Source organism: Euphorbia lathyris, chromosome 8 (assembly GCF_963576675.1).
Source record: "Euphorbia lathyris chromosome 8, ddEupLath1.1, whole genome shotgun sequence".
Lineage (NCBI taxonomy): Eukaryota > Viridiplantae > Streptophyta > Magnoliopsida > Malpighiales > Euphorbiaceae > Euphorbia > Euphorbia lathyris.
The window spans coordinates 30,021,493-30,042,213 of record NC_088917.1 but is presented as its reverse complement, the minus strand read 5'-3'; the positions used below and the strand labels follow the sequence as shown (position 1 = coordinate 30,042,213).

The window sequence follows — 20,721 nt, the reverse complement described above, 5'->3', positions numbered from 1 at the left end:
ACACTACTTCACTAGCTCCACGTTAGATTCTGTCACCAATCATCACAGTTGCATCAACACTAGTTCCTCAGAACAATTCTGCTACACCTGTTGATTCCTTGGACACCGACACACCTGACATACTAGATGTAGCAACTGCAACACCTCATGAACAACACACCATGCCACAAACACAGTCTCCTCCTCATGAAGCTGCACCACCCGCTCCTGTTCCTACTGCAAGACCCCGGTCTCGCACTGCATCTATGATTGGTCCACATCAACATTATATGCAACTTCGACAGTCGTCTCTTCATTCGAGAGGGTGTTTTAGGGGACTTCAAGCCACACATCCAAATGGCACAGTGGACCCCACGTGTTTTAGCAAAGCCAATAAACAACCCGAATGGCGCACGATAATGTCTGACGAGATTCAAGCTCTTCTTGACAATGGCACCTGACAACTTGTTCCAAGACCACATGATCAATATGTCATCACCTCTAGGTGGCTCTTTCGTACAAAGAAGAAGTCAGATGGAACCATTGATCGATACAAAGCGCGTCTAGTAACACAGGGATTCACTCAGAAAGCTGGTATTGACTACAAAGAGACATTCAGTCTCATGATCAAAGCTACCACCATTTGTTCTGTCTTTGCCATTGCAGCAGCACATAACTGGTTCATCAATCAACTTGACGTCTCTAATGCGTTTCTCCATGGAAACTTATCTGAGACAATCTATATGGAACAACCACAGGGGTTCCGGGACAGTGACAGACCGGATCATGTATGTCTTCTTAAAAAGAGTCTCTATGGATTAAAGTAAGCACCGCGTGAATGGTTCACACGGCTTCGAACATTCCTACTCTCACGTGGGTACAAGATGTCACAGGCTGACAACTCTCTTTTCATCAGACGCATCGAAACTGAAAAGACCTACATTTTATGCTATGTTGACGACATCCTCATCACAAGTAACAATCCTGCACACATCACTAACACAATTGTAGCCATTGAACAGGAGTTTCCCATTCGTAACCTTGGTAAGGCAGAATACTTTTTGGGAATCGAGATAAGATATGAGAAAGATGGCATTCACTTATGTCAGGCCAAGTATGTGGCTGACATCCTCGACAGAGTAAAGATGATTGACTCCAAACCTACATTAACTCCTATGGCTACCACACCAATACTTTCCAAAGATATTGGCATCAGCTTGTCCTCTAGAGATGAATACAGAAGCATTGTGGGAGCACTTCATATTTAACATTCACTCGTCCTGACATTGCATTTGCGGTTAACAAACTATGTCAGTTTCTGCACTGTCCAACTGATGAACATTGGAAAAGGAGTCAAGAGGGTCCTGTGTTACATTCAAGGCACATCTGACTTTGGGATAGTCATGTCCATCAAACCACTAGATCACATTCATTGTTACTCAGGTAGCGATTGAGGAGAGTGTCCTGATGATAGAAGATCTACGAGTGCTTTTTGTGTCTACCTTGGATCCAACATTGTATCATGGCAGACTCGCAAACAACCAACAATAGCCAGGCCCTCCACCGAGAGTGAATACAAGGCTGTGGCCAATGCCACGACAGAGCTTCTATGGTTCAAATCGCTTCTCTCAGACCTTGGCTTCCCTCTACCCACCCCGGTTCAATTATGGTGTGATAATGTTGGGGCAATCTATCTTACTTCAAATCCAGTTTCCCATGCTCGTACGAAGCACATAGAGCTTGATTATCATTTTGTTCGTGAATAAGTACAAAATGAATTTCTCAGCGTCCGATTCATTCCAACTGATGATCAAGTTATAGATATCCTTACTAAGCCGCTAGCTCCTGCTCGCTTCATGATGCTCTGCTCCCGACTCTTTGTTCGTGCCCGCCATCGGCTTAAGGGGGGTGTTAGAGATAATATTCCTATTATCCTGTAAATAGATTCTTATATAGTTAGAGTCTCAATTTGTCTATATTACTAGCTAGGTAGAGTTTCAATACTTCTATACTTACATATTATATTCCTATACAAACTCCAATTGTCTCACTATAAATACAATGTCTTAGAGTTAATCACATTCAAGGTGATTCAAACATTATTGTGCCTATTCCTTGTCTCTCTCTATCTCCATATTATTCCTGTATATCAAACTATATATCCAACAGTATATGCCTCAAATGGTAGTGCTTATATCACGTGTATAATGTCATTTTGGATGATATCAACATGTATATGTCGAATGTTTCCCGAATTGAAACGGTTCCATTCAATAATAGGGTTGAAACCGAATAAAGCACACCGCTAATTGCTTTAGGTTCAACTATAACCAAATTGATTTTGGTTTAGAGCCATCGTATTTAACACGTACAATTTTTTTTATTTTATTTTATTTTTTATTTTTTTTATAAACTACACGAACAAATTCTAGTTAAAGTGCATAGGCAGTCAATTTGGGTGTGCAGCAAATAGGAAAGAGAGGGACCCAATATAAGCCAACTTTCATAGTATAATTTGTGTCAACAGAATTTTTTTCAAAATAACCTTTAGTTTAGTACTTATGCACTTATTTATTCATGTTTGCTCGTGTGTAATAGCATCTCAAGTAGATAGTCTACTCTCTGTAATAATATAAATAATTAATTTTTAATGATTGAAAAAGTGATTAATAAATATAATTTTTAATAATATTTTTTATATTTAAGTATTGTTATATTTACTAATATTAAATAAGAGAGACTTTTTAATAATAAATTATTAATAAACAAGTGATGAGAGGTTCTTCAATAATAGAGAAGATAATAATAGAAAAGATGGAGTGACTTTCAATAATTTGAGGAGTCACTAAGATGTTGTTGGAGATAAATTTAATATCAGATAAATTTGGAGTCACCGTTATAACTAACTCCAGGGCCGTCTTAAACTTTTTAGGGCCCTGTGCTAAATTTTTCTTAAACTCTTAATAATTAATAGAATTTTATATTAAGGTTATAAATTTTATATGATTAAATATCTAAATCACATGCGTACTCAATATAGTGAAAAAATGTAAATAAATCTTATTACATTATGCTATTTTTTTTTTAATTTAAGTTAATATCTATATTTGACTAAACACATCTTAAATTTTGGGGCCCTTATAATTTTAAGGCCCTATATGGAAGCGCTCCTTGCACACCCTCATCTACTCCCCTGACTAAGTCTATGTATGATTTTGATCTCTGATCAAATTCATTTGACCAGTCACTGACCAAGTGAAAACCACCGCTAATAAGATAGGAATGTGACATTAATTAAACAAAAAAAATTAGTATTTTAGAAAAGATTAATTATGAAAATAAGTGTAGCTTAAGTTGTTGTTTTGCGTTTGTAGGTTTAGAAATGGTTAAAGACAAAAGAAGAGAGCAGAGTCGTTTTCAAAGAGGTTATAAATTATAATATAAAGTTGAAAGTCCCCCTTTTTGGCTATTACGTAGACACGTTTTGAGACAAAAATAAAAATTTTGACCTCTTATTGTTTTATAGAATAACAGAATGATGGATAATTAAAGACTGGCTGTTGTGTTATCAAAAAAAAAAAAAAAAACTGGCTGTTGTGTGATTAAATTAAATTACTTAGTAAAGTAGTGTTATTTTTTAATTATTGTTTGAATAAAGTGTGCTTCGGTCAATTTATACGTCTCCTTTTTATTTTTGTTTTCTCTATTCATACGACTTACCATTTTAATCCAAATCAGTTTGTTCTAATTAATTAAAAGAAGATGACTCTTTTCTTACCAATAGGTGTTGTAGATTGAGATTGTGAGAAAAGATCTCATAAACTTTAATTGTGATTGAACTTGGATAATATTATTTCAATAAAGATATTTGTAGTTTAGACCCATGTTTTAAAGATCGATGGAAAATCAATCTGGATTGATTCGAATTGGTTAAACCGAATGACGCTATAATATATATAAAATAATTTTTCCTTCAATTAAACATATATGTAAATATAATAGTAAGTGTTGGGGGGAATAATTTTTTAAAAAAATTCCATTAGTAAAATCTTGTTATAAAATAAATATATGGTTTAGAAAGACATAAAAAAATAATAAAAATACTATTCTATCTAAAATGTCAAAAAGTATTGAAAAATGAAAAATAAAAAAAATAATTGATTGCTCATGTTTTTTGACGTTGTTCCGTCTTTTTTTGCTAAATGTACTTAACATTGATTGCCCGACAGAGGCTTATTAAATGCATTCTTTTCGAAAAAAATAAATAAATTTTTTTTTTGTCTCAATGAGATGGGTCTCTTTCTCGCTAAAACATTTCTTTTTTGCCCCGTCTTGGGGAGACGGGTCTTGATGCTATTTTCATGGCAAACTTCTACGCACGCACTATCCACGTTTTTTTGTCTCATCTCTGCAAATCAATTAGTGGAATGAGTGGGAGTAAAAGTAGGAGGTTATGCGACATGAAGTGCGGAGATTTTTCTATAAATAGGACCACAAATCAGCATTCCAAAGCCCCAACCAAAAACTCAATCAACTCCTACGGGAAAAAATCAATTCTTCCTTTAAAATTGACAAAATTCATTTTTTCCAAGCAATCAAACTTCGCTTTTAAGCCTTTAATTTCATTCCCTAAACTTTCAATTTGTTTGAAATCAAGTTTCCATCAATCCACCATTATTATATTCTTAAAAACTTACAAGCTTACTTTAACCTAAATTCCAACTTCCGGCTTATACTCGCTCATATTCCTGTTTAATCATCCACAATAATTATCACTCGAAAATACGAAATCAATTTCAGCTACAGACATTGATGAGTCGTCAATTCATTTCTAGCTTCTAGTTCGTTCAATAATCTCATTCATACCCAATTCAATTGCTATTGTTATAATTTCTCCATGAAATTAACGTAATTTTTCAGTTGTAATCATCGCTTTCTTTTCCGATTTCATCGTTTGTAATAAAAACAATATTTATAAAATCAATAAAAATGAAAAAATTTCTAAATTTTTGTGTTGATTTAATTCTCTCATAGTGTCATTAATTGAGTTATTAAAACTTTTTACAGTAAAATTAGGAACCCAATAAGATTTTTATTTTTCAATCGTTGAATTGACGACCAATTGTTTCGTTTTCTAGAAGTTAAGTTTAACGCACATTTTACAACTCAAACCCAATAAAATTAATTGAGAATTAATTTCCTTTGCACGCCCGCATCAAATCCACACGAATCAAGATTGAAATAGGCACATTCACAAAATATCGCTAATAGTAGGATATATATTCTTTAATTTAAATCATGAAATTTACTAGACTTTTAAATATCTATTTTGTGTATGCATAAAATTTAAATACTAAGTAAACTTTGTTAACATTGCAAGGATAAATTAAAATTTTAACAATATTTATCAATACTTAAAAAAAAAACAATATCTATCAAAATATATACTAAAATATGAAAAATAAGTACTAAATAATATTTTGAATTTTTAATGTTTAGATATTAGTATAATAGTTGAAGACCCATGCGGCCGGGTGAAAATTCATGCGGTCGGGTGAAAAATATAAACTTGTCGTGTCATGAAGTCCAAAACAATCTGCGAGTCCAGCTCGACAATCACTCTTCGACACCCTTTCTCCCAAGCTAGTTAAAGCCCACAAAATAAGCCTCAAAGCTCTATAAGAAAGGCAGTGCACACTCCAATATTCACAATAAAGTCGCCCAGCAAAAGGCCATCCAGATCCCGCAGAAGCTCGCCAGCATAGGCTAGTCCAGGATTTCCTTTAGACATGCCATCTGTATTTACCTTAACCCACCCAGTATCAGGACGGTGCCACTTGACCCAAATAGAATAGGGAGGCATATCAACATGGCCTTCGAAGTCATTAAACACTAATGCCGTCTCCTTTGCTATGGTCGACAAGAAATGGAATTCGATTAGTAGTACTACCATGCTGCCTAAAGACGCCCTCATTCCACAATTTCTAGATCCACCAAATTCAATTAGCAAAGAGTGGTGGCCAGTCCACAGAATCAAAGACTATCGTGCTAGTAAGATTATTTTGTAAGCAATCCTTTAGAGAGAATGAATAAAAGCCATGACAAAGGGCGTGTGGAAGAAATGCGTTCCAGATGATCCCAACTCGGCTGCAATCTTATAGAACATGGAGTACGGTCTCACATGAAGCATAAATCGGGCAGCTTCCGTCATTTGTTAGGTGTCGAGTGACCCTGTTAAAATTGCACAGAATACCGTTATGGGCAGCGAGCCAAATAAAGTATCAAATCCGTTCTTGCACCGGGAGAGACCAAACTACTTTCCAAGACGCACCAGAGTCTGATGTGTGTATTTTACCCCTATATTTTAGTACAATTTTAGGGATTGTTCTGTGTTTTTTATTATCTTTTTATTTACTTTAAGATTAATTTATCTTTCTTTTGTCAATTTTAAGTTTTCCATTACATGTTTAGTATTTTGTTAATATTTCTAATTTTTGTCTAGTATTTTGCTACTTTTATTAAATTGATTTTCATATTTGGTTTGAAGCTTAATTTCACTAAATCATGGAATTAACTTATAAAAAATAAATTAGTTATTTGACTTGGTATGGATAAAAAAAGATTTTGGTAAGTTAATTAATTGATTGGGTAATTATTTGATGAGATTTGGTGAGTTATTTGATAGATTTTCAAAGGATTGAGCAATTAGGGAAGGTTTGACTGAGATTTGAAGTGATTTTGCGTGCATCTAGACCTTCTGCCTCACAGCTTGACGAACTGGATTTTTGAAGCCGAAGCTTGAAGCTCATACCCTCTAGCTCGACGAGCTAAAGCCCTGAAAGTCTCCTAAAAGTTACTGATGGCTAGCTCATCAAGTTGGGCCCGAGAACTGACATTTTTGACCGATTCTCCCCAATTTGAATACGAATCCTGCAAAATCAAAGATGTAAATCAAACAGAATATTTTGCGATAGATTTTTAGGCTTATTTTAGGTTTTATTTTGTATTGAAAGACCTTGGGTGTTCATTCCCAAGGTAACCAAGTTATCCTGTAGAATTAATTTTGAGCCATTGTTAGCTAGTTTAAGCTTTAAAATTAATTTTCAGATTTCATTATTGAGCATTCAGAATTATTTGTAAATTTTCTTCAACCTTGAGAATCATATGAGCTTCCCACATTCTGCCATTGTCATACGCAAAAGCTCCATCCACCATCATTCCACAAATTCTCATCACCTCCAAGTTTGGAAAGACGACTGCTCGAGTTGATATGTTTTCAAAAGGCGATCTTTGTCCTTTAATTCTTGTCAACTAGTGAGATCTCTCTATGAATTTCAAATTGGTTGTAAGATCGTGACATTCCATGGACCATTCTTCATCATATACTTTATGTCTATGGCTTTATCAAACTTAACTAAATGAAAACCATATGCTAGGTCCATGATATTCATCTCAACAGAGGGCTTCTATAGTTCTAAAACTCAATTCTGAAGAGCAATGTAACCTAAATTCCGACTAAGAATCTTCACGATCAGGGCATCCTGCTAGGATCGAGTCAGTTCTGTGAGAAATTCTGGTGCAATCTGAATTATAGGTGTCAAATGATTATTGTCTATGAGGATAACACATGCAAATCCTTCTATAACAAGGTTTATAATACATTGTGCGGGTCCAAGGACTTCTTCTTCGGTGAGGACACTATCCCGATAAAGATCGAGGCAGAGGAACGGGAGACAACGACGGTGACCGCCACTACTGCCATTCGACGAGTTAGGGGGGATGTTGGGGAGAATGTGCAGTGGAATTAGGTCGACTATTTTTTTCTTAGGATTAGTGTTAACAAAGTCTTAAAAATAAGGAGGTTCAAGAGGTTTGAACTCATGACCTCCTGCAACCAAACATATTGCTTAACCAACTCAACCATCTTAAAATATCAAAATATGCAAAAAGTAGGATTCAAACTTGAGCAACTAAGTTTTACTATTAACATCTTATCACTAAGCTAGCTTTCAATTAGAGATACATTTTGTCTCTATATAATTCTTGTTTTTGTTTTCTTAACTATTTTCATTTTGTATATTTATTATAATGGTTAATTCATTTTTATTATTTATATTTATTCCACTTTAATGTTTATTAGGGTAATAGATTTGTATCTTGTCTATACTATATATAATAGTGGAAGTAGAGATAATTTACATGAAGTGTTTTAGAGGTCTTTTGGCTTAGTTGACACTCGCAACTCCCTGCTAAACTATCTTACCTCCTTATTACCCATATTTTCACATTTCCGTTTCTTTTCCTTCTACAAAGCAAAACTGCATCTTCACTTACCTGCACATAAGTGAGGCACGACTGTTGATCTGCTATAGTAGCATGCATGATCACTTTATTATTCATAACCCATAGAGAGGCAGTTTCATGTCCCCCACTTCCCTCATCGTTGGCATTGGAACTATTGGCTGGGGGCTGTAGAGATTTATAGTTCTCCATATCCATGTCCACAACTGAGTGACCACTAGAGCTGCTACCATTGTCCGAATCTTCCTTCAGCCATTTCTCGCTTCCGCTAAAGAGAGAAGTCTCGTCCAATACTAATTTCCATAAAATCTTGATCCAGGAAAATCCAAATTTAGGTATTTTCCCATAGTCGAAAAAAGGCTTATCTAAATCGAAAAGGAGGAAGATTCGCCAAAGGAAGTCATTTGCAGTGCCAATAAAAAGGATCACGAAGTCAGCCAACCACATATATTTTAAAGGAAAAGCTTAAGGTTTCTTGCTCTCCGGATTCACCGTCCTTTTAAAGGATTCCAAAACCTGTGTCAAATATATAACGAATTTGGGTGTAGGAAGAAGATGAACCTAGGGATGATGAAGAAGCTAAGCCAAATTCTAATTTTCCAAGCCTAGTCAGCCACTAACTCGGTGTAGGTCCCGTAGTGCTGATTAGAAAGAGAATACCTTGGAAATAACTGTCTACTTAGCTCCTAGTGTTGATTATAATGTGGCTGCTAGTGGTTTTGCGCAGAAGATTAGGGATTGGAACTAAAAAGTGTTTGGTAACATTTACAAATCGGATTTCAGGTGGGGAAAGCCATTTTGGATCGCATAAATATTTGGAAGATTATGAATATGATTACCTTGATAGACACAAAATAAGGAGGTGGAATTGAAACATTTGTCAGTTTGGAAGAAAAAGCCATGACTGTATTTGAGAATGACGATGAGAGAGACACGAAGAGGGAAAAATAAAAAGAGAGAGACACATCCAAAGGAGAGAGAGTGAGTCATCTCAATTTTTAATTAAAAATTATCAAACAAATAGTCAAACACTATGGTCAAATTCGAATTGACTGGTTAGTGCCTATTAAAACTGCTAAAATGTCTAGTCAATCATACTTATATTTTTTTTTGAGACAAAATGTAATCCAGATATCAAAATGTGAACTATGGTATACTTCAGGTACCATGATATAATTTAATCTAATTTATTTAAAAAAGAAAAGAAATGATGCTTTTAATTGAAATAAATTTTCAATAAAAATGATGATTTAAAGTGAGATGAATTATTTCTAAAAATAATAAAATGAAATAACTAGATAAAAATAGTAGATAAGAATACTTTTAAAAACTAATATTATTTACTAAAAATTTATTTTTTTATTACCTATTAAAAATTATGGTTACCATTTTTGTACAAAAGTTCTACTCCTTGCATATTTTTTTTGCTAAACTTTTTTCTTAATTTTATAGTCAACTCAATGAATCATTTCTAAAAATAATAAAATGAAATAATTAGATTAATAAAAATATTAGATAAGAATATATATATATATATATATATATATATATATATATATATATATATTTATCAAAGATAAGAATACTTTTAAAAACTAATAATATTACTAAAAATTCATTGTTTTTATTAACATTAAAAATTAAAGTTACCATTTTTGCACAAAAATTCTAGTCCTTGCAAATTTTTTTTAAAACTTTTTCTTTAATTTTCTGATTATAACTTTTTTAAAATATAAAAAACGCCTTTAATAGTTCATATAATTTATTTAAAAAAAAATGGTGCTTTTAATTAAAAGATTTTTTTTCAATAAGAATGATGATTTAGAGTGGGATGAATCATCTCTAAAAATAATAAATGAAATGACTAAATAGATAAAAATACCAGATAAGAATATTTTTTTTTAAAAAGAGATAATAATACTTTGTAAAAACTAATAATATTACTAAAATTCATTTTTTATTAACATTAAAAATTGCATTTACCATTTTTATATAAAAATCCTATTCCTTGCATTTTTTTAAAAACTTTTTCCTTGATCAATTAATGACATTGAAAAACAATATATAAAAATCCACAAAACTTTTTCCTTGATCAATTAATGACATTTAAATTGTATTTAGAGTTGTTCTCAATTTTAAATAGTTGGAAATAATTCCGAATGAATTTGAAATTTGAAAATAGAGTTAAGAAATCGGATTTAAATCGAAGTCCTTTTTAGTTTAGGATTGAGAAAAAAATCCAAATACTATTTGGATGAGAAGTTTTTCTATGATTTTTTTTTATTAAGACAAATATACCTCTCCAATTAATTTATCGACAATTGTACACGTCATCAATAATTAACTGTGTTATTAATTTTTTTTTTATTTGGTAATGAAATATAACATAATTTATTTATTTATTTATTTTTACTTTGCTTTTTTTTCTTTATTTTATGTCTATGATATTTTTTTTATTTTTTATTTTTTTATAGGACTATGATTTTGTTATTTAAAGTAGTAGATTTCTTTGATATTTATACTGGTAAAAGAAGAAAACGTTGATTCATTGGGCAAATGGAGAAAAGGAGTATTATTAACTTTGATGAATGGTGTGACAGTTGAATGTGAAATCATGAAATAATTTCAGAGAGAGAGAGAGAGAGAGAGAATGTTTAGCTAAATCTGCTCTACCGAACTCCAGTTTTTTCTTCCTCTAGATTTCAGACAGAAAGGAGGCAAAGATTTGGTATTCAGCTAAAAGGGTGTTTGAAAAATTCTGTATCTGGTTTGTTAATGGCGATCTCAAGCAAATCTTTTCAAAAACGTGTCAAGTTTTACTGATAAGGCAACTCAGAAATCATCGCTGGCAAATTACATATTTCGAAAATTTCTCATTTTCATGGGTCACCACTCTCATTCTCACACTCACAATCATACAACAACTGATGGCATTTCTAGAGTTAATAGCCCTCGTTTCTCCGGCCCTATGACTCGCCGGGCTCATTCCTTTAAGCGCACTAACACTCACTCCGCCGCCTCCGCTAATAATGGCTCCAACGCCAATACTTCTAATACTAGCACGAGTGCTTCTAGTCATGAGATTGACTTGCCACTTAATTCTCCTAGATCTGAATCTGTTGAGGTCTTTGAGAGGCAAGTCCATCTCCAGCAGCATCTGACTCAGAGAGTTCATGCCGGAGTTGTCAAGACTTTCCTTAATAAGAAGGTTGGAAGTGTGGATTTGGGATTTCGGGAGAGGAAGAAGTTGGGGCACTGGATGTTCTTTTTGTTTTGTGGTCTTTGTTTGTTTTTAGGTATTCTTAAGATTTGTGTATATGGCTGGTTTGGATCTGCCCTTGAAAAAGCTGCCTCCACTCAGGTTAGTTCTCGGTAGGCCTGCAATTTCCCCCAAACTTGTTGCATAGTGTTTGTTTTTGTTAGATGCTTTGATTACTAAATTTAGGGCAAAAAGTGGCATTTTAGATTTTAGTTTGCTCTATTTTAGAGCATTTAGTACTATTTGGATGAAGAAATTGTTTATACTTTAGGATTTTCCATACGTCATATAGACAGTGAAAGAAGGATGACGCTTGCATTATTGATTATTTTTGTTCAATAAAAGATTGACATTGTGAGACTCAAAATAGTGAAGCTTGGTATTGAAACTAACCCAGGATGATATATGGGCAAAGGTGTAGTGCTTGTCGTGTTGCTTTTTGCAGACTGTCTATTCTCATGTAATATATCTAAAGTATGATCAGAGTGAGTGGTAGGATTAACATATGTCTGCTCTTTTTTTGATGTTCTTTCTTGCAGTTTATAACTTGTATTAAAATGTTTTTGTAATTTTTTATGGGGCTGTCTACATTTGCTTTGCCTAAATGCTTTGCATATAAAATTAGGATTTATCCGGTTCCACGGCTCAACTGTCTAAGAGATCACAAAGTTCTCAAAACTCTATTGCTATTGATTATGGGAAGGGAGACGCCAAGATGGAGAGAATCCGAAGGACAGTCAAATCAGGTGTAGTCCACGAAGTAAGTCTTGAACTTAATTGTTAGAAGTTTTATTGTTTAATGCAATTTGTTAGATTCTGCGAAAGTTAAGTAGAAAGATTTGAATACTTATCCTAGAATCAACAGAAATGTAAACTTTGTCAAGAATATCCTGTTGCTTAATTTCTGAAATTTATCCTGTCCAGTTCTCAGCTATCTGGTCCAAACCCAACAGTGAGAATTTCACCCAGTGCATTGACCATACAAAAAACCGCAAGAGTATGAAACTTGAACTGTTAAATTGACTCTTTTCTCCTACATGTGTGCTTTATTACTCACATTCTCATTTTCTTCTCTTGGCAGAGCTGGATGTAAAGACAAATGGATTCATTCTTGTAAATGCTAATGGTGGCTTAAATCAAATGAGATTTGGGGTCTGGCTATTTTGTTCCTTAGATTACTTCTTTTGGATGGTTTGCATTTGATATCAATTATAGTACTGATGTGGCAAAAATTCTAGTGCACAGATTTGTGATATGGTTGCTGTGGCTAAGATTATGAAGGCTACACTTGTTCTTCCTTCTCTCGATCACACTTCATATTGGGCTGATGAAAGGTTATTTTATTTCATTTGTATTTAAATTTTCCAAATTTCTTCAGTCGATCAGATAACTGGCTTACAGAGCTGGAACAACACTTTTGCCGTAAAATGAATATGACAGTTTCCTGTACTTAGTGATTACAATTGATCTGATGTGATTGTCAAAAATTTCAGTGGCTTTTTCTGAAATGAGTATGAGGACTGATCCTGAGTATTGTTATTATGTTAGCAGAAATGCTCCTATTTGAGGCATTAAGCATATGGCAATTATTACGTCAGTTATATCATATCATATGAGGGCGCCTTTTTGTTAACAATATTGTTAATATTTTACAAGTGTGTGTTGCACCATTAACCGACATGTTATCAATTGATGCATGACATTGATTTTGAAAGAGTTCAGAGTCGGACTTTTGGATTTCTCAGTTTCCTTTTAGTTCAATTGATATGTTCATCTTCTCTCTAACTAAAGGAGCATGTTAAGCTTATATCTTAAATTGCTATTTGCCCATTGAGCAATGTAAACAAAGACCTAGCTCACCCAAAGGTACCTCAAAAGGAGAGGATTGCCTCACATATAAGGAGCCATATAGCTCTCATTAACGAATGTGGGATACTTAACACCCCCCCTCACGCCCAATTCATTTGGTGCGTGATGCTAATATAAGCGGGGGACCAAACATTAAACCATGGCTATGATACCATGTAAACAAAGACCTAACTCACCCCAAAAGGTACCTCAAAGGGAGAGAATTGCCTCACACATGTAAGGAGCCATATAGCTCTCCCATTAACCAATGTGGGATACTTTACAAATAACTTCATGAAAAAAAAAAACCTCAATATGACAACTGAGAGTTGTTTTTATCTTTAGCATTTTAGGCATTCCTTTTGGATTGCACTAGTTTGCAGTAATGCTTTCGGGTGATCTATGTATTAAATTGTCTATTTATTTTGCAGTGAATTCAAGGATCTGTTCAATTGGGAACACTTCATTGACACATTGAAGTATGATGTGCACATTGTGGAGGAGCTACCATCTGCTTATGCTGGAATCGAGCCTTTTACGAAGACACCAATTTCTTGGTCTAAGGTAGATAGGTTTGACCTGGCTTCATGCTGGAAGAGACTCTCATGCTTCTAAATCCATAAGCAATGGGCTAATCCATATGGACTTAATTGATGTTGTTGCCTCAACTGAAATCCGTTACAATCTGTTTGAACTTCTTTTCCTTTTTTCAGGTTAGTTATTATAAAACTGAGGTCCTGCCAGAGTTGAAACAGCACAAAGTAATCTATTTCACTCACACTGACTCTCGCATTGCCAACAATGGTCTCCCAGAATCCATTCAAAAACTGAGATGCCGTGTTAACTACAGGGCATTGAAGTATTCAAAACCTATTGAAGAACTTGGAAACATCTTCGTCTCCAGAATGAGAGAAAATGGAAACCCTTATCTTGCTCTCCACTTGAGGTTAGGTTATATGGTGAATCGCGTATTTAAATTGAGAACTTATAATTAATACACAAAATTGTGCTGCATTTATTCCTAATTTTGAGTGGGAGGTTGTTGCAATTATCTACTTGATGGTCTCAATGGAAAAATCAATGGCATGTATCTAACTGTCAACAAGATTATGTCCCAAAACTTGTGTTGCCTTATGTTAGGTGTGCTTAATGATGATTTTGACAGGCATTAATGAGAAACCTACTTTTTCTTCTTTAAGTGAAGGTGAAGGACAATATAAAGAAAATAATATTCTCTATGATTATGCTAGAGTTTATTAGTTTATTCTTTCATGGACCTACTGAACTGTCATGTCCTCCATTGTTGTATTATATATATTGTCAAAAGCACTTTTATAATTATCATGGAACCAATTGAACTAAAAGCTCAAGCTAATAGTTAATGGTCCACTTCATATTAATATCTGACACACCCTCACACGCGAATGCCCACCGGGTTTGAAGCGTGCATAACACAGGCCCATATTACCATGTCTTGCAATTAGTCAATAAATGGGGCTGCCAGGAATCGAACCCTAGACCACCTGGTCAACCTGGCTCTGATACCATGCCATGGAACCAATTGAACTAAAAGCTCAAGCTAATAGTTAATGGTCCACTTCATATTAAAATCTGACAATAATTAATTACTCTTTGGCTCAAACCATAGGTATGAGAAGGATATGCTTGCATTTACCGGCTGCAGTCATAATTTGACAGCAGAAGAAGATGGAGAGCTGAAAAGGATGCGTTATGAAGTCAGCCATTGGAAGGACAAAGAAATAAATGGAACCGAAAAAAGGTTGCTCGGTGGTTGCCCGTTGACTCCTAGGGAGACTTCTCTTTTACTTAAAGGGCTTGGTTTTACATCGGACACCAGGATTTACTTGGTAGCTGGTGAAGCTTATGGGATTGGAAGCATGCAGCCTCTTCTGGATGAATTCCCCAACATATTTTCACATTCCACTCTCTCCAAGGACGACGAGTTGAATACTTTCCAGAATCATCAGAACATGTTGGCTGGTTTAGACTATGTTGTTGCACTTCAAAGTGACGTATTTGCCTATACCTACGACGGAAATATGGCAAAGGCAGTTCAAGGTCATAGGCGATTTGAAGATTTCAAGAAGACTATCAATCCAGACAGGTAATGTTCTAATCCATTTGCTTCCAACTTGATCTATTGTGTCTTTTACGTGGTTTTCGAATAAACCTTCTACATTACATTTGCAAATATCAACTTTCGTGTTGATGGTTTCAGGATGAATTTTGTGCATTTGGTGGATGAGTTGGATGAAGGAACAATATCTTGGGAGACATTCAGCACCAAAGTGAAGGAGCTTCACAAAGATCGGATAGGAGCTCCATATCTTAGGGAGCCTGGTGAGTTTCCAAAGCTAGAAGAGAGTTTCTATGCAAATCCCTTTCCCGGCTGTGTCTGTGAAAGCACAAAAGAAAAGTAGGGTATATATATAGGAAGGTTTTCTGGAATAGTATCATGATGCAAGCTCAACTGCTTGCCAAAAGTGGAGCTTTGATTTCGCCAGAATTATTATCGCAGAAAGTGGCTGTATAAATCGATCTAAATTGAGATCAGAATTGTTTTACTGGTTGAAGTTACTCTTGCATACAGACAGAACCAACGCAATGAGGTCATGATTCTTGCAGCATAGCCATAGAAGATGCTGACTGCTGACGGGTTATATACGAACATTCTTGTAATGTGTCAAAATTGAAAGCATAAACTTATGCCATTGTTCGTTTTACTAAACCACACTTATATTAGACAACTGGGGCTTTAGCAAACCTGGGGTTTGCTTCCTGTTCATTTGAGACATTAAACTTGTAGAGTGATACGCTGACTTGATCATTGTGTTGAATAACGATAGTATGAAAATAAAAAATATCATGTCCACTGGACCTCTTCTTTTTTTTTTTTTTGAATCAACCACTGGACCTCTTCTAGTTTCATACTTTATTGCTACATTTTATAAATTTTTGTCAAAAAAAATCTATATTGATCTGAAGATCATATTGTTTCTGTCTGGTTTGCGCAGACAGCTATAGGTGGCAACAGAATGGTGAAAGTTATTGGCTGTTTGACCATTCAGATTTTGGTGGATTTTCATCATTTATTTTTGGTCAAGTTAGACGATGACTTGTATTTTACTACCTCTGTTTTTCAAATTAATTGTCGATTTAGGATAGATGTTTAGTTTAAAAAATGGTTGACATTTTGCAGCATTCTAGGTATATTAATTACTTCGTGTAAATTATTTGTTATGCCTTGCACTCTTAATTCTTGCAGTGGATGGTTACTGAAGGCCAAAAAAGTTAATATTCCAAAAAAGTTAATATTCTCTCATTAATCACAAACCTTAATCCTTGTATATATTCTTTAAACCTCAAACATTTCAAAACAGAGGGAGTAGTTAAAAGTATAATTTCAATCTGTTCAGCTGTATAAAGTTTTTATAATTTCATCTGAGGGTTGGATGAAACTCAATATAAATGGAGCGTGCAAGGGTAATCTTGGATTAGCTTCTACAGGAGGCTGATTTGAGATAGTTTGGGCAGATGGTGTGATGGATTTGGGGCTAATATAGGATACTGTACATTGTCGGTAGCGGAACTTTGAGGCCTATATTTCGGGTTACAGATTTCCCGGGCAAAGGGATTTTGGAAAATCATTATTGAATTAGATTCACAGGTAGTTCTTTGATTAATGATTAGCTCAGTTGATTTACACCATCCTTTCTCTTGGCTGATTCAAAAGTGCATCTTGGTGATAGGGATTGGATCACTATTTTTATCTATTGCTATAAAGAAGGTAACTAGGCTGCTGACCGATTGATGAACTTAGAGGGTGTTTGTTTACCTACTTTTCATCTCCTGTTTGCCTTTTTATTTTAAAAGGCAGAGTTTTAGGTGTTTGGTTAGGCTCCTTCTGTTTGCCTTTTACAGTTGAAAAGCAGCATTAAGTGTTTGGTTAGTGACCTCCTGTTTGCCTTTTACACCTGAAAAGCAGCCTTCTATAAAAACAGAAAATCTATGCTTTTTGAAAAAGCAGCTTGTAGGTAAAACAAACGGGCCCTTAGTAGGTTCTTGTTCCTTGAGTCACCATGAGTGACAGTAAGGAATTTGCTTCTAGCAGAGTTATCTGTGTGTGTAGTTTGCTCTTTTTTTTTTCTTTTCTTGTTCGGGCGTTTGCCTTCCTTTATCTTACCCAAAAAAATGCTTTCATACATTAAAAAAATTGCTTTCATACCATTAAAAATATAAACGCAAATGAAATGAATTATTCACACTTTATATTCAAAGTTTAATTTTCTGGTTATTAAAGGTTTAATGTACCAAAAAATGAAAGATTGAGACTTCATGCATTGAAATGAAAAAGTAGAAGCTCAAAATCAAAATCAGAATTAGCACGAGCTTTTTTTTGGCAAAGCTAATAAGGCTTTCCCTTGTTAAATGCGGTACCATATTGCTTCCAGAGTTGGTTAAAATTGGAGGCAACACCTCTTTTCATTTATGAATACAGGAAGTCACAAATATAGATGAAAAATTAGGTGAAGAAAAAGGAAACCCATAAAAAATGTTTGTACAAAATCAATTCATACTAACAACATGAAGAAAGAGATCCACAACAACACACACAAACACACTGTTATAACTGCAGAATAGACTCAACAAGATCTTGCAAAGGTGCAAGCTCGCCTTTATCGATCAACCGGAATTCCTGAGCCATACCAGAGAAAATCAAGTTAGCAGAAGCTGAAGAATCAATCATATTTAGTTAAGAAAACAGTATAAAGATGGTAAAAATAAGTACCCATGTGAAGAGAACAAAATGTTTAAAGCAAGTATTTAGATGAGCTTCTTCTTTCAAGCTGACAATCTTCTGAAAATGCTCATGGTAGATATGTGCGTATACACGAAACAATCGCTTAAAGATCGTCTTAACTACATCCCGGAAGTTTGCTGGAAATGGTGCCCCTGTTTACCACACCAGAATTACATATTTAGATCAAAATCTTTTGAAATACAAATGTTAAGTCTTGAACTTTCAAGATCGAGAGATTTCACCAACCCAATTTTTGAGGGAAAATCAATTCTTCATCTAGTTGAGCTTCAATCCAATCCATCAAATACTCGACGTACTTTGGAGCAGAAACCTCAATTGGCTTCTTAACTGTAACTCCATCAGCCCATCTATACTCATACCTGGAAAACAGAGAAACATATATAACAAAAATTTATATTCTGTAGAGAAAAGCATGAAGAGTTAAGATAGTAGGAAGAAGTGTACTTGGGTCCTGCAGTCATTGTTGGACAGTTTGATGTTGTGCAGAATTCAGTGAGAGTTCCATATAAGATATTCACTTGATTGAAGAAATCCACAGCTGCAGGACCACAACATCGACAAATGAAAAAAAAAAAACATGCATTAAATATAACAAGTCCTTGTTTCAGAAATTTGTAAAACTATCAACAAAAAAAATCACGTTGTTTTGCGATTTGACATTTGAACTTTTTTTTTGAACAAAATCATACTTGTATTTTTCGATCACTTTTCCATAACTACTGCAATGGCAAAAATTCCCTGTTGCTAGAAAATCTTTCTTTGGCTAATATAAAAAACCTCAGGTATCATTTTATCACACACACAAAAAAAAAAAAAAATTTCAATGCTAAAAGTATCAAAGCTAGAAACCACATTTTTTTTCTTTTGTCTTTTCCAACTATATACGAGTATTGACAGAAATCCGTGTTGAAAAACTTACTGTTAACAGCGAGCCATTCATTGACATCTTCTCCAGGAGGCAATCTCACTGCTTCTCTCAAATTACCGCTACCTAAGGTAGCATCTATATGTTTTTGCAGTTGAGCGCCCTGCAGTTTCAATTTCAATTCCAGATTCATTCTCATCATCATCATCATCATCTATATATGTAATAACAGAATGATGAAACCACAAGGTAGGAATTCCACCAACCTTAGTTCCAGATGGAGCATTCTTCTTTGGCCGAAATGTCTTCTGATTTCTTAATCACCCAAACAGCAAAAACAATGAATTGTCAAACAAATATGAATTCAAAAGGATTCTCAAATCTAATTAAACAACAAGAAGCACAATCATTTGCAATGCCGAATTTCATTAATCAGAATGTTTATCTTATGATTGTATATACAATCAATGTTTGGCTCATCAAAAAAGGAAAAGAAATAGAATAAATTAAAAAGATCCTGTTCTTAATCCTACAATTAATATACGATTCAATTAATAATGTAATCATAAAAGGAAAACCTGCTGCCGAGGCCGAAGAGACTCATGGTGGGAAAAGCCGAGGGTCTCTCTGCCTCTGCCTGTGGTATTCCTGAAAAGGATGATGCGCTCGCTCGCTAACCAAATGCTGAACAACAAACAACACACTAAATAAACATTTGATTAGTTATATATATACACAAAAAATAAAACAAACTAAACAAAAAAAGAATAATATGGTTAAATTATAACTTCGATATTAAGGAGATGACAGTCTGTCAAAGTTATATATATACATATTAAGCTAACCTCTTTTCCATCTTTTCTTTCTTTTCCCACTTAATTCTCATTGCCAACTAGAGGTTCCAATTATCCAATTAGTGTCATGACAATTATTGGATTAATACTAAATGAGTCAATTATAATCAAATTTTAAAAAATATGGTATCGTATTCTTGTCAATTCAATTGAATCAGTGTCGATTTCATATCGTGTTTGCATATAATTTTACTACTTATAGTAATTATAATAATAACAAATATAGAAACTATTTCTATAGTTGTCAAAATTGGATCGAGAGTTTAAAACGAGGTTCAATTATTATTTTTGGATGAGTTATAGCTTCCGAAATAGATGATGGAACAACATTAGAATTCAAAGAGGTTACAGAGGACTTGAAGGTAGGTGATAAAATATTATAAGAAACAAATGAAGAAACATGATAAGCGCAAGTATGAGTACATTTACGAAGAGCTCTGGGAAGGTCAAGGCTAGGATCTAGAGCCAAAGCAAGAGGAGGAACACTAGTGTCTGTGGTGATAAGAGGTCCATCAATCGTGCGATGCACGTGTTGAGAGTAAACTTAACGAACAACGAGCGAGATAATGCACCTCTTGTCTTATAGTATAAACAAACTATCATCCCTAGATATACTAGATGGAGAAGGAGAAGAATAAGTGGAAGATAGAGCAGAACTAAAGAAAGAAGTATCCTCGAAAAATGTAACAATGATAACCTTAAAGCAAATAACGAGTTAAAATAGGAGAATAATAATGATAATTTTTTTATGAGAGTAACCCACAGAGACACA

The 20,721-nt window shown here is 34.2% G+C and overlaps 2 protein-coding genes across 2 annotated transcripts; one reads left to right on the top strand and one right to left on the bottom strand.

Moving 5' to 3' along the window:
* Positions 1 to 10,807: 10,807 nt before the first annotated feature.
* LOC136202618 (O-fucosyltransferase 35) lies at positions 10,808 to 16,299 on the top strand. The gene is made up of 9 exons (XM_065993352.1): positions 10,808 to 11,641; positions 12,165 to 12,299; positions 12,464 to 12,536; positions 12,621 to 12,691; positions 12,785 to 12,873; positions 13,819 to 13,951; positions 14,101 to 14,333; positions 15,036 to 15,512; positions 15,627 to 16,299. Exons 1-9 carry the CDS (start codon positions 11,162 to 11,164, stop codon positions 15,826 to 15,828), a joined length of 1,893 nt encoding a protein of 630 aa, XP_065849424.1. The 5' UTR covers positions 10,808 to 11,161; the 3' UTR covers positions 15,829 to 16,299.
* A 1,562-nt stretch (positions 16,300 to 17,861) lies between these two features.
* On the bottom strand, positions 17,862 to 19,825 carry LOC136203026 (MOB kinase activator-like 1A). The gene is made up of 7 exons (XM_065994059.1): positions 19,674 to 19,825; positions 19,362 to 19,410; positions 19,150 to 19,258; positions 18,675 to 18,768; positions 18,456 to 18,589; positions 18,198 to 18,361; positions 17,862 to 18,104 (listed from the first exon to the last, which is right to left on the bottom strand). Exons 1-7 carry the CDS (start codon positions 19,697 to 19,699, stop codon positions 18,033 to 18,035), a joined length of 648 nt encoding a protein of 215 aa, XP_065850131.1. The 5' UTR covers positions 19,700 to 19,825; the 3' UTR covers positions 17,862 to 18,032.
* Between the last annotated feature and the right edge of the window lie 896 nt (positions 19,826 to 20,721).

Excerpts from the sequence above, each read along its gene's own strand:
- LOC136202618 (XM_065993352.1), top strand. The coding sequence starts at position 11,162 with ATGGGTCACCACTCTCATTCTCACACTCACAATCATACAACAACTGAT. Across the intron at positions 12,692-12,784 it reads TAAATCAAATGAGATTTGGG|ATTTGTGATATGGTTGCTGT; the intron begins GTCTGGCTATTT and ends TCTAGTGCACAG. Across the intron at positions 15,513-15,626 it reads AAGACTATCAATCCAGACAG|GATGAATTTTGTGCATTTGG; the intron begins GTAATGTTCTAA and ends TGATGGTTTCAG.
- LOC136203026 (XM_065994059.1), bottom strand. The coding sequence starts at position 19,699 with ATGAGTCTCTTCGGCCTCGGCAGCAG. Across the intron at positions 18,362-18,455 it reads GATTTTCCCTCAAAAATTGG|GGGCACCATTTCCAGCAAAC; the intron begins GTTGGTGAAATC and ends TGTGGTAAACAG. Across the intron at positions 18,105-18,197 it reads ATTTTGTTCTCTTCACATGG|GAATTCCGGTTGATCGATAA; the intron begins GTACTTATTTTT and ends GGTATGGCTCAG.